Consider the following 15,986-nt stretch of genomic DNA (forward strand, 5'->3'; position numbering starts at 1 on the left):
TGAAGACTTAGTCCAACTGCCCACAAGAATATAACCCTTTCACTTATACCACAAGACACCCTTAATCATACTACCAAAGGCATCATCAATCTTCACAATTTTTAAAAAATATTTTTTTATTTGTAGATAGACACGATACCTTTGTTTTATTTATTTTTATGTGGTGCTGAGGGTTGAACCCAGTGCCTCACATGTGCTAAGCAAGTGCTCTACCACTGAGCTACAACTCCAGCTCTTGGAAATTACTTTTTTTTTTAATATTTATTTATTTATGTATCTTTAGTTTTAGGTAGATACATTAGTTTGTTTTTAAGTGGTGCCGAGGATTGAACCCAGTGCCTCATGCATGCTAGGCGAGCACTCTACCACTGAGTCACCATCCCAGCTCCATAATTATTATTTTTTTTTTTTAGTTTTCAGTGGACACAACATCTTTATTTTATTTTTATGTGGTGCCAAGGATCGAACCCAGCACCCCGCACATGCCAGGCGAGCGCACTACTGCTTGAGCCACATCTCCAGCCCAGGCAATTACTTTTTAATGAAATTTATAAGTTTCACAGTCAACTAAAGACTTCACAGAAAAACACTCACTAATACTTTACCTTCTTCAGTTGATTCTTTTTAATTCTCTCTACAGGAAGAGGTTTACCATCGTGGAAGTTGGTAAGAATTACTGCAATGGCTGTAAGAGTTTTACCCTTTCAAATGTTTAAAGAAAAAAAAAATGGTCAGATTCTGAAATCCAGTTGATCAGAAAACATTCCAAAACCAATTTTAAAATAATCAAATACTGACTATCATTCAAGGCCACAGAAGTGTAGGATCCTTATATAAAATGATATGCATGCTAATGAAAAATGAGAATCTTTCAGTTAAGAAATGCTTTTCCTCCCTCGCCTTATTAGAAAATTATTAGAAGATTTATATTATAAAATACTGCAAGCAACTCAGATGAATGTCATTTATTGAATACTGTTCTAAGATTCCACATTTAACTCAGAACTATTAATTTTATCATAAAACTGTTAACAATTAGTTTGCAAACGAAGTTCAGAGCTAATTTAAAATGAGTCCTAACTCCAGTATGCTTATGAAGATAATCACTTTATTAAATCTGATTTAACAAAACTTAAAAGCCACAACTCATCAAAGCATAAGGGGCATGATACTTCCTGTGTATTTTTCTTAAACAAAAACATGTTTACTTTTCAGTTTTCTCTGCAGTGTAATTCATAGTTAACAACACAGAAGCAAACATCTGGCAATGTTAAAGCAGGGTTAAACAGGAATTTTCAATGTGTGGGCCCCAGGACAGTTTCAGGAAAATGGGAGGTCAAAACTGTTTTCATAATACTGTTAAATACGACCTTATTTAACAAAGTGGGGTTATCATCTTTAAAAAGAGAAAAATAACTGAGTATCTTTTGTTCAAGGATAAAATCTGAACTTTTGCCTGGTTCAGTGGCACACGCCTATAATCCCAGCAGCTTGGGAGGCTGAGGCAGGAGTATCACGTGTTCAAAGCCAGCCTCAACAACTTAGTGAGGCACTAAGCAACTCAGCAAGAGCCTTTCTCTAAATAAAACATAAAAAAGGGACGGGGATGTAGCTCAATGGTTAAATGGTATTCTCTCACAAGAATTGTAATATGCATAGTATTCAGTAGATATTTGTGAGCCCCTAAGTTCAATGCCAGGTACAAAAAAAAAGTCTGAACTTTCAAGTGAAAATCAATATAAAACTTGGGACACTATAAAGACAGTAGTTTCCAAAAATGTAAGTGCTTTTCTAGTAAGATCAGTGGTAATATTAAAGAATATAAAATCTTAAGATTGTATATTGAAATGCACCAACATTTGGCAGATCAGCATAATACAGTGAATCGATATTTTCCAAATGAGTGAGCCTGGTTATAAAATCACGCGTAGGTAAAACATCTATGCAATGTGGAAAATATACTAATAAATTTTAATGCTGCTATTAAAAGTTCACTGGTATGATTTCAAATTCTATATTATAACTATTAACCTGTAATAAACCAATACTTGTTGGATTTCAGCATAGAACCAAATCTATAATTATCTAAAAAAACTATCAAAATACTCTTTCCTTCATGACTATATCCATATGAGTACAAAGTTTCTTCATACACTTCAACCAAAACACCACATTCACAACTGACTGAAATAAGAAACAGACATGAGAATTCGGGTGCCATCTATTCATCCAAAACATCAAAAAAGGTTTGAAAAAAATGTAAACAATGCCAGTTTTCTCACCAAAATTACAACTGCTTTGGAATACTTTTCATTTAAAAATATGCTATTAACAAGTACTTTTGTCAACTGTTCTTTTTAATATTTAAAAAATATTTTTAATGTCTAATGCTGTAAAAGTCCTTTATCCATCTTTAATAATTTTTAAGAGTAAAAACAAGTTACTAAGACCCAAAAGTATAAAAACTGCTAGTGTAACTCATAAATATCTATTCAGAATATTCATAAATATCTACTGAAAACTCTGCATATTACAATTCTTGTGAGAGAATACCATTTAACTTAACGTTGTCTTTAACCATTTTTTGCCACGCCGGGGACTGAAATCCAGGCCTCGTGCATGCTTGGTAAGCACTCTACCACTGAGCTACACCCCAGCCCTGCCTTCACTTTTTTTTTTTTTTTTTTAAAGAGAGAGTGAGAGAGAGAGGGGGACAGAGAGAGAGAGAGAGAATTTTAACATTTATTTATTTTTCCTTAGTTCTTGGTGGACACAACATCTTTGTTGGTATGTGGTGCTGCTGAGGATCGAACCCGGGCCACACGCATGCTAGGCGAGCGCGCTACCGCCTGAGCCACATCCCCAAGCCCCCCTGCCTTCACTTTTTTAAAGAAAATCTATGTAAGACAAATTAGCCCAAATTTCAAAACACAAAGAAATTGAAAACTACATGTTTATGCAATTACTGCTACCCAATTATTTTAATGTTCTTTAACCAAACAAAAAAACTGAGTATGATTTTAAGTCAACCCCAACACACAAAGCCTGTGTTCTACACTGAAACATATGCTTCAACTTCAAAATTACTTTTTATAAAATCATAATCACAAAATAAGATTGTATTAACTTAAGAAAAAAATAATTACCAAACCCATATCATCAGCTAAAATTCCTCCATGGACATTTTCTGGTCGGTCTTTCTCAGAAAAATTTGTTATTGTGTTGTAGTATAAGTCATTCCGCTGCTCCCAGAATGGAGGGAGTTCCTGACTGTTCTCCCGAGAGATCATCCAAGACAGAGCTTGTTTCTGATGAGGAAGCAATGGTGTTTCAACAGCCTAGAAACAAGAGTGTCACAGAACTATAGTTAGGTCTTTCCTTTCTCTACATGCAGTACCTAAAAGAGTTTATCTTGTGCAAAGAAATAAAGAGGATATTTAAAAATGCCCAATACCTCAGCTGGTTCCATTTCATGAGTTTTATCATCTTCTTTTAAATCTTCAAATAATTTGTCAAATTCTGTTTTAAGCTGTAGTAAACAGCAACAAGAAACACCATTAAGCAAGTCAAGTGATAACTATACCTAATTCAGAGATTTCATGTCTTTTTCTTTTTTCCCCTGATACTAGGGACTGACTGCAGTAGCATTTTACCAGTGTTATATCCCCACCCTTTTAATTTTTTGAGACAGGGTCTTGCTGAATTGTCCAGGCTGACCTCCAACTTGTGATCTTCCTGCCTCAGCCTCCCAAGTGGCTAGGATTACATGAATTCATTGTTTAATTAACCAGAAGAGTCAAACATTTAACCCTCTGGGATACTACATGGCTCACTGAAGGTAGAATGAACAGCTTTTGTTCTTTATTGTTGTTGTTATGAAAAAAACTGCAGGGGCTGGAGTTGTAGCTCAGTTGCACAGTGCCTGCCTAGCACAAGTGAGGCACTGGGCTTGATCTTTATTTAGCACTGCACAAAAAACAAAACAAAACAAAACAAATAAAATAAAAGGCCTATTGTCATCTATACTTACAAAAAATAATTTTTTAAAAAAGTAACTGCACTGTAGTTAGAAAACTATAAAACAGAGACCTTGTATCTAAATAAAATACAAAATAGGGCTGGTAGTTTAGTGGTCAAGAGCCCTGAGTTCAATCCCTGGTAACAAAAAAAAAGATATATAGGGAAAACATGGTAACCACAATTAGAAGACAATAAGACTAACACTAGCAGATGGAGATATTAAAATATTTTGATGTTATTTTTAAATTGATCTGTATTTATTTATTTTATACACCATTTCAAATTAACCCAGATAATACAATCCTAGATTATGAATTAGACAAAGTAAGGGCTAGAGCAATGCCAACACTTGGAGTTAATTTTTACCATTGCATTTGCAACCTTACTGAAAGGAGTAGTAAGTTTCAAATTTCGATGTTTTAAATTACCACTTGGACATTTTGAAAATCTCAAATACAAAAATATCTCATGCAGATCCACACATGTGAATGTTTTGGTAGAATAGGTCCAACCAGCCATGGATCAAAAATGTAGTTAGGCCTATAATGGTTATACCTGTACTGAATATGTAAATATCTTTTCTCCTGTCATTCCTTAATCAATATAGTACAACAACTATTCATATAGCATTTACACATTTACATTACATTAGGTAACATAAGTAATCCAATAACAATTTAAAGTATATGAGAGGATGTATGTGGATATATAAGGGAATTAGGGATCCTGGAAACTATCTGTGGATGTCAAGGGATGACAACATTCCTTATCACAGCTTTTTAGATAACATTTACAAACAAGTATAACTATGTGTATACATACACACACACACACACACACACACACACACACACACACACATTATATAACAGGTTTATCATTTTAAAAATATAAAGATCATTAATGCCAGCACATACATATCATTCTATTCTTTGACATACCAACCTTCTACATTTAAAATTTACTTTTAGATTTCAGCACAAAATGAAAGAGAAGCACACCTGTTCCGCTGTCATCTGTACTGCAGCATGAACTGGCATACTGTAGCTCGGTCCAGCTCTTCCAGAGCTCCAACTACTTTCCAAATTGAATCCCACAGCTATAATTCACAAATAAAAATAAAAGAGTTTTAAAACTCGTACAATAAACCGCATTAAAAATTTCCAAGTAACTGAGGACATAGCTCAGTGGTGGAGCATTTGCCTAGTGGGTCAAGGCCCTGGTTCCAGTCCCAAGCACCACAAAACAATAAATAATAAAAACTAATTTAGGTAAGTGCTCTACCACTGAGCTACATCTCAAGCTCTAGATAAATATTTATAATTAAAAAATACATTATTAAAATAATTCCACAGTATATGAATGAGCTCTTGCCTAACCAACAATTCTTTTCCACCCTCAATCTCTAGATTTGTTTTGTCTAAAATGTATCAAAAAGAATCATTAGCTTTGGGGGGATTTAAGAGGGAGTCTATAGAAGCTCTTTGAATATATGTTTGTGAATCCACAGTTACAACCATGCACCATGTATAGACATTTTGATCAATGTCAGACCAGATAAGAGGCTGGTACCATAAGATTATATGGCCTAGCAATATTGCAATCTTAGCCTGCATAAGCACACTCTGTGATGTCTGCACAACAACAAAGTCTCCTAATGATGCATTTCTAAGAATCCATTCCCATTAAGTGATGTATTACTACATTTCAAGAGAAAAAAGGAAAAAATCTGAGATTTCCTCAAAAAGACACCAGGGCTTTCAACACAAATTAGTCTGGCGAACAAAATCAAAAGACAATAAACAGTCTACAATTCCTGCATTTACAATATTAAATAATATTAAGTTAAATTTTAAACTTACTTTTTGGTGCAGGACCCAATTTAAATCCATGTTTCTTCAATTGATCTAAAACAGCTTTTCTATTTTCTTCTTTTCCCCAAAAAGTCATTTGCAAAGGCATGGTGAAAGCATTGTTTGCACCAAAAGGAACTACCCTATTATATTTAGGAGAGAAAGAGAAGGGGAAATTTGAAGAATTTGTTATCCTAATTAAGAATCTGTTAAATATCCCACTGCACCTTCAAATTTTGAATGGAAATAAAGTAGGAAGACACTGACCACTTGGAAAGACTTGAGAGAGAAAAAGGACAGGATAGTAAGTCAGCAAGGAACAGAATGTCCAAAGAAACACACCAAGGGATAAAACAGTGCAAAACACAACTGTTTCTACACAAAACTGCAAGATAAAACATTCTGTAAATCCTTTTGACAGTGAAGCCTTGGCTAAAAGAATCACCAAAGGTGGATGCTGGGGGAAGATGGGAAATGACCTGCAGGAACTAGTTCTAATCCAGGATTACTCAAATTCGTTCTCAGTACATAAATATCCTAAGCATTAGAATTGAGGTATGAATATTCCAAATACTTAAGTTGAGATAACAAATATAAACTCCTAAAGAGAAAAGGTAGCCAAGAGGAGTATATCAGAGCTTAACAAAATAAAAACAAAGGGATGGAAGAAGTGAGAGAGCAAGTGCCTTAGCTGAAAGAAGAGCTACTATGAGTTCCAGTCAACTGATGGCATGTGGAGATGAGGGTCCGGCATTAACCAGTCTCCCATTTATAAAGAGAAAAATCTGAAGTTTTCCATTTAGGAAAAAGAACGAGGAAGTAGAAAATGTAGATATCCAGATTTGGATAATAGAAATAAATAAAAATAATTCCAAAATAGCAGGCAAAATGAAACTCACCTATATCTGATCATAGGCTACCAGTTTACAACCTTTGATTTATACACATTTCTGAATTCCCAAATCTACATGTGATAAGGTTGGAGAGATGGAGTACACCTCCCAACAGGTGAACCATGGTCTTTTTCTCCATGGTACAACTTAACAGGAAAGCAAGAGGACAGCTATTGGATGGCTACGCAGTAAGAGAACTGGATAGGTTAACTAAAGGGACAGTATCAAAAGGCACCACAATACTTTTATAGGCCTTAAGAGGCCCTAATAAGTTCTAAGATAGCTTTGACTCACAATACGAAAACCAAACTCTAAAAGTACGTTACCCTTCCACTTGTGCCAATTTGTTGTCCATGATATAAGCCAAAGCAGCTGCCAGATCTTTCTTTAAATGTCCAACCTGATTTCCATTCACATTGTTTACTTTAATGGCATTCTTATCATAGGGGTTATTAGGCTCTCGTTGTAATGCAACCATTTCATTATTATTAACCTAACAAGAAAAATGAGCAGATAAGAACATTATATTAGAATTATGAACAAACAAGAATAGCTTGACTTCATTATATTTTACCTGAAATTTCTATTCATTTTTTAATGCTACTTCTACACAGTTTATTCATCTGGAATCAAACCAGAAATATTAAGGAAAATATTTTACAATGATTCTTTTGTACTACTTTTCTAATTTATATTCACTGTGAAGTTAATAAACCAGTGATAACTTCTGAAAAATAGCTTACCTTTCCTGAGAGCTTACTATATGCCAAACATTGTTTGACGTACACTACATAGTGACCTTTTAAAGCCTCATAATTCGTAGGCATATAATTATTCTCATTTTACATATGAAGAAACTAAAGCACAGAAGTCTTTTGCTTGAGACCACAAAGTTAATTAAGTATCAATGCTAGAACTGGACCCCAGGCAGGCTACTTTAGAATTTAGAGAGGAAAAAGGCATTTGTAACTCAGAATGGAACTAGCATAAGGAAAATATATCCAGCCTCCAACCCATGCTATTTTCTGATTCAACTTGATTAAAAACTGTGAAGATGGCAACGAAAATAACATAAGAACTTCCAAAGTTCTCTCCTCCATAAAAGCAGCAGAAAAACTGCCCAAACTGATAGAATCAACTTTTCCAGGACTCTGTGAACTAATCCAAGGCTGGCAGAAGTTTAAGGAGTGCTTATCAAGAAAAACAGCTGAATATAAATGCTTCAATCTCCTTCCCAACTCCCCAGCTACAGAGCAGCCTTTAAAAACATCAACCCACTGAGATTCTTACAGCAGCCTGGCATTCAACAGGGTGGGCAGGGTGGAGCTGCAGGTTTTTCAAAGACCCAAAAAGCCACCATTGCCTGGCCCATGCCATGGTTCCCTACAACACTCTGCTCTCTGGCTGTATTTGAACTCTTAGCCCACCTCAGAGGCAGGTGAGAAAGCTTCCTTGACCAAGTGTTCATCAGACACAACTTCACAGGCAAGTATCTTAACGCTATTGCTGCTTGAGGAATGGATAATAATTAGAATAATAATAATAAAAAAAACAGAATAGAAAAACAAAAAATCTAAACGGAGAAGCTGGGGAATGAGATGTCAATAGGTGCTTTGAAAAGCTCCAATATATCCCTGGCATTCTAAAAGGCCACATGAAAACACAGGACTACCCATTTGACCATGAATGTGCACATTCTCAGCAAAGACCTGAGAAGGCCCTATGCGCTTGTCTCTGGCTGAACTCGAGGCATTTAAGAAGCAAGAAATAAAGGCTAAGGCAGAACTGTGCCCAGCCCTGGAGGTTTGAAGGAATGCCCCCAACATACACAGGCACTCTAGGCAAAGGCTGGGAAATCGATTGGTTCTAGTACAACCATTAACTGACCACTAAGCCAAGTACATGCTTCAGTGACTACACACAATGAATAGACTTTATAGAATTAATTCAGAAAAGTCACTAGCAAATACCAATTACCAAAGCTGGCAATAACAAACAACCCTAGAAAGAGAGAATATAATTTCCGGAGTTGAACATTACTTTCAATGCCCATTTTACACAAGAAAAGCACAAGTCATGCAAAGAAAGGGCAAAGCATGGTCTATACATAGAAAAAACAGCAATCAATATGAACTATACCCTAAGGAAGCACAGATGTTCAACACACTAGAAACAGACTTTAAGTCAACTACTTTAATATTTTTTTAATATTTTTTTTTTTTTTAGTTTTCAGCGGACACAACATCTTTGTTTGTATGTGGTGCTGAGGATCGAACCCGGGCCACATGCATGCCAGGCAAGCGTGCTACCGCTTGAGCCATATCCCCAGCCCAAGTCAACTACTTTAAATATGCTGAAAGACAGCAAATCATTTCTTCAAACATGAGGACTTGATCTCAAAGAAACTCTGGACTCAGAAAAATTACTGAAATAAAAAATTCAGTAGAGAGGCTTAATAGGTGACTTGAATAGACAGAAGAAATAATCAGTGTAATTTAAGATAGGTCAACTGGGATTTAAACAACAGAACAAAGAAAGAATGTAAAAACATAAACAAACAGAACCTCAGAGATCTATGTGTCAACATCAAGTATACAATCGCATACATAATGAGTGCCAGAGGAGAGGAGAAAGGAGCAGAAAAAACATCACAAGAAATAATGGCTGACAATGTCCTGAATTTGATGGAAAACATTAATCTACACATTTAGAATCTCAACAATCGCCAAGTAAAATCAATTCAAGAGACACACATCTGGACACAGCATCATCAAACTGTCAAAGAATCTTGAAAGCAAGCAGCAAGAGAAAAGCACCTCCTCACATACAAAGACTTGATTTCTCATCAGAAATGAGGGAGGCCACAAGAGAATGGAAAAACTTCTCAAAGTGCAGAAAGAAAAAAATTCAATCAAGAATTTTATAGCTGGCAAAACTACACTTCTAAAATGAAGGAGTAGAGCATAAATGGCACATGCACTGCAATCTCAGTTACCCGGGAGGCTGAGGCAGGAGGATCCCAAATTCGAAGCTGGCCTTAGCAACTTAGCAATACCCTGTCTCAAAGCAAAAAATAAAAAGAGCTGGGGTGCAGCTTAGTGGTAAAGCACCCTTGGGTTCCAGTCCCAGTACGTGCCCCCCCCCCAACACACACACACAAAGGAAGGATAAATTAAGACATTCCTAGAGAAACAAAAACCAAGAGAATCCATCACCAAGAAGAAATACTAGAGACAAGCAGAAATCCAAAAATACTAAACACTAACTTGAATCCACATGAAGAAATTAAGAGCAGGTAAAGGTAATTGTTTACACTAAAAAGAAAAAAGACAGTATAAATGGATTTTTGTTTGTAGTTTTTTTTCTCTTCACCGATTTTTTTTGTGTGTGTGTGTGGTGCTAGGGATTGAACTCAGGGCCTTGCACATGCTAGGAAAGTGAGCTATGTCCCTAGCCTCTCTCAACTGATTTAAAGTTGCATAAGACAATTACTATAAATCTGCACTGATGGGTACTCAACATAAAGACATAATTTGTGTAATAAGAGCACACACACAAAAAAGGGGTAGGATGGAGATATCTAGGAGCAAAGCATTTACTGAAATTAAGGTGGCCCAAATCAAACTAGGGACTTACAATAAATTCAGATGTTAACTGTAATCCTTATGATAATCACTAATAACTCAAAATATGTTTTAAAATAAATAAAGTTTTATGGTACACTAGAAAATACCAGTTTAATACACAAGAAGGCAGCACTGGAGGCCAGACCCAAAGGCCACATACTGCCTAATTCCATTTATATAAAATATCTGGAGCAGGCAAATTTACAAATTAGGCAGAAGTTCAGGGACACCACGATGGTGGAGACAGGGTAAAAGAAAGCATTAGAGGACAAGACAAGGAGTCAGTCTTCTTTATAGTAAGTCCCACTACCATGACCATTCCTGCCACTGAGGACTTATCACCATGACAACTCTCACCAAAGATTTGATATTTTAAAATGACCAATTGGGGTAAAGTGGGCGATATTCTAATTAGGTTTTCTAAAGTAACCAATGGGAAGAAAATTGGAAAATAGATTGTTTAGGTACCATAAGGTAACCAATAGTAGCAAATGGGGTAAGGTAGTCAATCAGGCCTGTATAGGGAAAAGAACATCCCACAGCTCAGCATGTAAGACTCTAATTTCCAAGCATTGGGGCTTTAAGCACCTCTCTCTCTCTCTCTCTCTCTCTCTCTCTCTCTCTCTCTCTCTCTCTCTCAGTCCATTCCATTCTACCACAGAGTGCTACCTTCACCTTCAATAAGTCTGTATTTTGCCTGTTACTTCTGTGTGTCTTGCTCAATTCTTTGTTTGGGACATCAGGCACCAAGGATCTGGACTTCAACTGGACTTCCTAACGGTAACTTAAGCAAAAGAAAACAGCTGAGGGTACAGCTTAGAGGTAGAGTGCACACCTGGCTTGAAAGGCCCTGGAATTCCAACTCCAGTACTAAAAAAACAGGACTAGGGATGTAATATAGCTCAGTAGTACAACAAATGCAAGCATGAGGTCCTCAATTACAACCCCTACCCATGTGTATTCTGTTATTGCTTTATAAAATAAATGTGTGTGTGTATGTGTGTATGTGTGTGTACACATGCACACGGAATGTTCGTTCGGGGCTGGGGGCACTGCTCAGTGATAGAGTGCTTGCTTATCATGTGAGAGGCCCTAGGTTTAATCACCAGCACTGCAGAAAAGAAAAATAGCAAAAAAAAAAAAATTTTTGTGGTACTGGGATCGAAGTGAAAGGTGTTCTAGCATTAAGCTACAACCCCAGGCTGTCCTATTTTTTGTTTTGCTAAGTGGCCAAGGCTGGTCTTGAACTTGTAATCCTCCAGCCTCTACCTCCTAAGCAGCTGCTGGGAGTATAAGCACACACTGCCAGGCCCAGCTAAAAAATAATAAATTTGATAGTATGTGGACTATCCTAATTTTTTAATTTCCTGAAGATACAGGAAAACTGCTTTGAACCTCTCCCAGCATCTGTCTACTGATTCAAGACATTTTGCATGGTACAAAGAATTAAGACACAAAAGGATATAAAAACACAAAAAGCATGGCTGTATTCCCAGTGGCTCAAGAGGCTGAGGCAGGAGGATCACGAGTTCAAAGACAGCCTCATTAACTTAGCAAGGCTCTGTCTCTAAATAAATAAATAAATAAATAAATAAATAAATGGGGTTGGGGATGTGGTTTGGTGGTTAAGTACTTCTGGGTTCAATCCCCAGTACCAAAGAAAGACAGACTTGAGCATGAAAGCTACAGGACAGATAGTTTATCAAATAAGAACTGATACAATTCTAGCTGGGCACAGTGGCTTACACCCATAATCCCAGGGATTTGGGAGGCTAAGGTAGGAGAATTGCAAATTCAAAGCCAGTCTCAATAATAGTAAGAAGCTCAGCAACACAGTGAGACCCTGTCTCTAAATAAAATACAAAATAGGACTGGGGCCAGGTGCAGTGGCACATGCTTATAATCCCCGTGGCTCTGGAGGCTGCAGCAGGAAGATCAACTTCAGCAAAAGCCAGTGGCTAAGAAACTCAGTGAGATCCTGTCTCTAAATGAAATACAAAAGAAGGCTGGGAATGTGGCTCAGTGGTTGAATATCCCTGGGTTCAATCCCCAGCGTCCAAAAAAAACCCAACTGATACAATTCTAAAAAGAACTAGAAAAAGAAAAGCCATTTTAAGACTAAATTAAAAGAACAAAGAGTGAACAGACATGGTAAGTGGTGGAAAATTAAAAAGTGAAAAAATATGAGGAATAACAAAGATATAGGTACACAGCAGTCTACAGGGATGCAGAATGGGGAGACAGAATATGAAGTCGCTGAAAAAGAAAATGAGCTTTGGAACAAAGCAAACACTCAAAACAATTTAGAGAAAATTTTCTAAAACAGAAGAAAACAAATTCACAAAATTAAGACATACCCTAAAAACACTATTAGAATTTCAGGGTAAAAAATAGACATATCTTTTAGTCATCCTGAAAAAAAAGAAAAATTCCAACTCACTTAAGTGGACAGAAAATCATATTGGCATCAGAATTCCTATGAACATTTGATGCAACATTAGGATATGGAGAGTAATTTGGGTCTAGAATTTTATATTCAGCCAAATTTTCTTTAAGATACAAAACATCAAAATTATGAACATATAAAAACTCAGGAAAAATTGTTCTTTCCTAAGTCATCTCCTACACAATACAGTTCATATGATCACCAAACAATTTGAGAAGCTCCAATGTAAACAAAATATGAGACAATAAAAGACTAGACAATACTGGAATACGGAACTTTTACACAAGAAATCTCCTACAGAACATATTTCAGACAATTAAAAAGATGGTTTGACAAGCTTCAACATAGGAAAAATATGGGGGAATTATAAAAACTACCAAATCCACAAATTTTTACAAAAGATCTGGATTTTGCCATAAAACTATAGCATGAAACAAGAAGGAAGGGGTCTGATGACCCATTATAACCAAAAATAACATATGTGCCTTGTCTTGACACTGACTCAAAACAAAACAAAAAAAATCAATCAAAGACATTTTTTAAAAAATCAAGAGAATCTATTTATGGGTTACTTATTAGATAGGATATAAAAATGTAAGACGTGTAAAAATTTTGAGAAATACATAGTGAATTATAGTAACATAAAATGATACATTCGGAATTTGCTTTTTTACAATACAAAATGGACAAAGAAAACAAAATGTGGGAAAAAACTTTGCTGGAGAATCTGGATCATAGATATAATGTAAGTTTATCATATTCTTTTATTTTCATGCATGTTTAAAATTCTTCTTAGTAAACTCATAAAATAAGAGATATAGTATCCAAATGACACAAGAGGCATCCTCAATAACCATAACAAATAAATACAACTCCAACCAGAAAAAGTTATATTCTCTGCCCTCTTCCCTTTCTCTCATACACACATAATTCACAACAGATACAGAATAATAGAGAAAGAAAAGGCAGAAGATACTTTATAGTATCTCTGTATTTTGGGCAAATCTTTTAACTTCAAAGACGATACCTCTCTTAGTTACTGTAAGAATCAAATGATGGGGCAAAGCGCTCTGAATATTGAAAGCAAGTTATAAATGCAGAAGAACAGTAGTAAAGTAAGGAAAACAAATTATTTTTCATCTCTTGCTTACATATATTTCATATATCACCTTCTAACACTCTTGTTTTCTAGGTTAATACCACAAATACACCACAATTTAATTTAATATCTACTTTTATACTCACTACTCCTGTGTAATAGCGTAGTCCAACTACATGACCTCTCAAAGTTCCAAATAACACTGAATCCAGCTCCTCATCACTAGTTAGGAAGTCATCTGGAGGGATAATATCTTGGAATTCAAAACGTGGAAAGAAAGTTGGATATGAGAGGCGTGGAAAATTTCCATGGACTCCATACTGAACAGTCTGCAAATACTTCCAAACAGGATCCCTAATAAAGACAAAAAAAAAAAGGCACAGAAAATCTACAGTATTTAACCAATAATTTCTTAAAAACCACAGACCAATAGCATTTATAGATCAATGGTTTCCTCACTTTATTTTAGCAAATAAATAATCTTATGTGGGAATCCCTGTGAATAGATGAATAGCTATTCTGGTTAAAGCTGGAATTGAAGGAGTCCAGGAACTCTACCTGTTCAACACCAGCTCTTTTACCACACCTCTGCCCCAATTCAACATGAAAAACCCAGTAAGGGTTGACAAAACTCTTTTCTAGTGAAAGTCATCTATTGAAATTGAAATGTCTGGACTTATGATTATATGCCAAAATTCCAATGGCGACTGATCTAGAAGAGATTCGCAAAAACAGAACTATTAGACATGAAGCTATTCCTATCTTTTCAGATAATGCATCCAACATTCATTACTTTAATTCCCTCCGAAGAGCACGCATTTTATTAAGATCTCCACACTATGCCATCATGGGAAGCAGACCTCAAGCGCCCCCTTAACCAAGCTCCTCCACTCATTGGTTAAAGAAAATTTTTATGGATAATTATTTCAGGAATAGGCATAAAAACCATTATGGACGACGAAAAATGAGATGTCTGTGCGGGGCCTCCAGAAGTTTCCACTGGAAGCGACAGTCGCTATTTGCTCTGCGTTTTCCTGGCGCGTCGTGCATTCCTCCTTTCAGCTCTTCTGCAAACACATATTCGCACATCTGTGCGTGCACAGGCATGGTGACTATTTGGGGACAGCGCTGCCGTTCTCGGCCTCCGCTGGATTGCAAGGCCTAGCGCACAGTGGGTGTCTAATGGATGTCGTGTGGAATAAAGCACCCGCCGGGCGGCTGAGCGCGACCCCCGCAGTCCGTGACAGAGCTTTCCCAAGGCCCTGGCACGAGACTCGCCAGAGGAGCCGCTCCTCGCAGCAGAGACAATGCGTCGATTCCTCCCGTGGCCGCAGGAGAGGGCGGCAGACGGGAAACCGAGCTGCACAGTGCACAGCGAGCGCGGCGGCAACGCACAGAAGGTCAGGTTCACTTGGGGACGCCGCCAGGCCGTTAGCCCAGCGCCCCACCCCCTCCGCCCCCTTCACCTCTTGAACATCCAGGACATGGTGCTGCGTGGGGTGACCCCAGGGACGCTGCGCGCCCGCGAAGGCTCTTGAGCCGACTCGGTCAGTTCCTTCCAGGCCTCGCAGCCCAGAAGACAGGAGCAGGCTCCGAGCGCTGAACCAGGAGCGCTGCGCGTCTAGGCGGACGTAGTCGTCGTCTCCGGCTAGCAACAATCTGAGACCCGCGACGCTCGGTGACTGGCACTGCGAACGTCCAATCCGGAGGAGGAGCCTGCGGAGACGACCCAATCGGGATACGGAAGGGAGGGCAACTTCGCCCCGCCCTGCGATTCAAAGACGGCGGGGGGTCCCGGCTGCAGGGGCGGTTCCATCCGGGTTCTTCCCCGCCCCCAGGGAGGGCGCGCGGGAAAGCCACGCGGCCTCGAGTGCGAGCGTGGTGCCTGCGGTGCTCGTGGCGTGAGCTGCGTTCCCTGTCCCCACCGGGGGGAGACAACTCTCCCTAACAATGTTGCCCCCGTAGCCCGAAGTCTAGCCGCATTCTGCAGGTCTGACCTCACATTAGCTCTCATTGCTTCTCATATCTGATGTACAATATGGTCTTAAC

The 15,986-nt window shown here is 37.7% G+C and overlaps 1 protein-coding gene and 1 long non-coding RNA gene across 7 annotated transcripts in view; both read right to left on the minus strand.

Moving 5' to 3' along the window:
• Hltf (helicase like transcription factor) overlaps positions 1–15,613 on the minus strand; it is a 48,326-nt gene extending 32,713 nt beyond the window's left edge. For 5 of the 6 annotated variants that reach the window (XM_078043482.1, XM_078043480.1, XM_078043481.1 and 2 more), the window contains exons 1-8: positions 15,404–15,613; positions 14,084–14,291; positions 7,093–7,259; positions 5,883–6,016; positions 5,022–5,119; positions 3,455–3,529; positions 3,147–3,338; positions 606–701 (exon numbers count right to left, since the gene is read on the minus strand). In XM_078043482.1, the coding sequence (XP_077899608.1) occupies positions 606–701; positions 3,147–3,338; positions 3,455–3,529; positions 5,022–5,119; positions 5,883–6,016; positions 7,093–7,259; positions 14,084–14,291; positions 15,404–15,423 (990 nt within the window). In that variant the 5' untranslated portion in view covers positions 15,424–15,613. Of the gene's footprint in view, positions 1–605; positions 702–3,146; positions 3,339–3,454; positions 3,530–5,021; positions 5,120–5,882; positions 6,017–7,092; positions 7,260–14,083; positions 14,292–14,883; positions 15,342–15,403 lie in introns of those variants that run through there. The other variant, XM_078043483.1, reaches the window with a different exon arrangement.
• LOC144376280 (uncharacterized) lies at positions 1,089–3,140 on the minus strand. The gene is made up of 2 exons (XR_013436566.1): positions 2,877–3,140; positions 1,089–2,663 (listed from the first exon to the last, which is right to left on the minus strand). It is a non-coding gene; the product is annotated as an uncharacterized LOC144376280 (long non-coding RNA).
• Positions 15,614–15,986: the final 373 nt, after the last annotated feature.

The sequence above is a fragment of the Ictidomys tridecemlineatus genome, chromosome 3 (assembly GCF_052094955.1).
Source record: "Ictidomys tridecemlineatus isolate mIctTri1 chromosome 3, mIctTri1.hap1, whole genome shotgun sequence".
NCBI lineage: Eukaryota > Metazoa > Chordata > Mammalia > Rodentia > Sciuridae > Ictidomys > Ictidomys tridecemlineatus.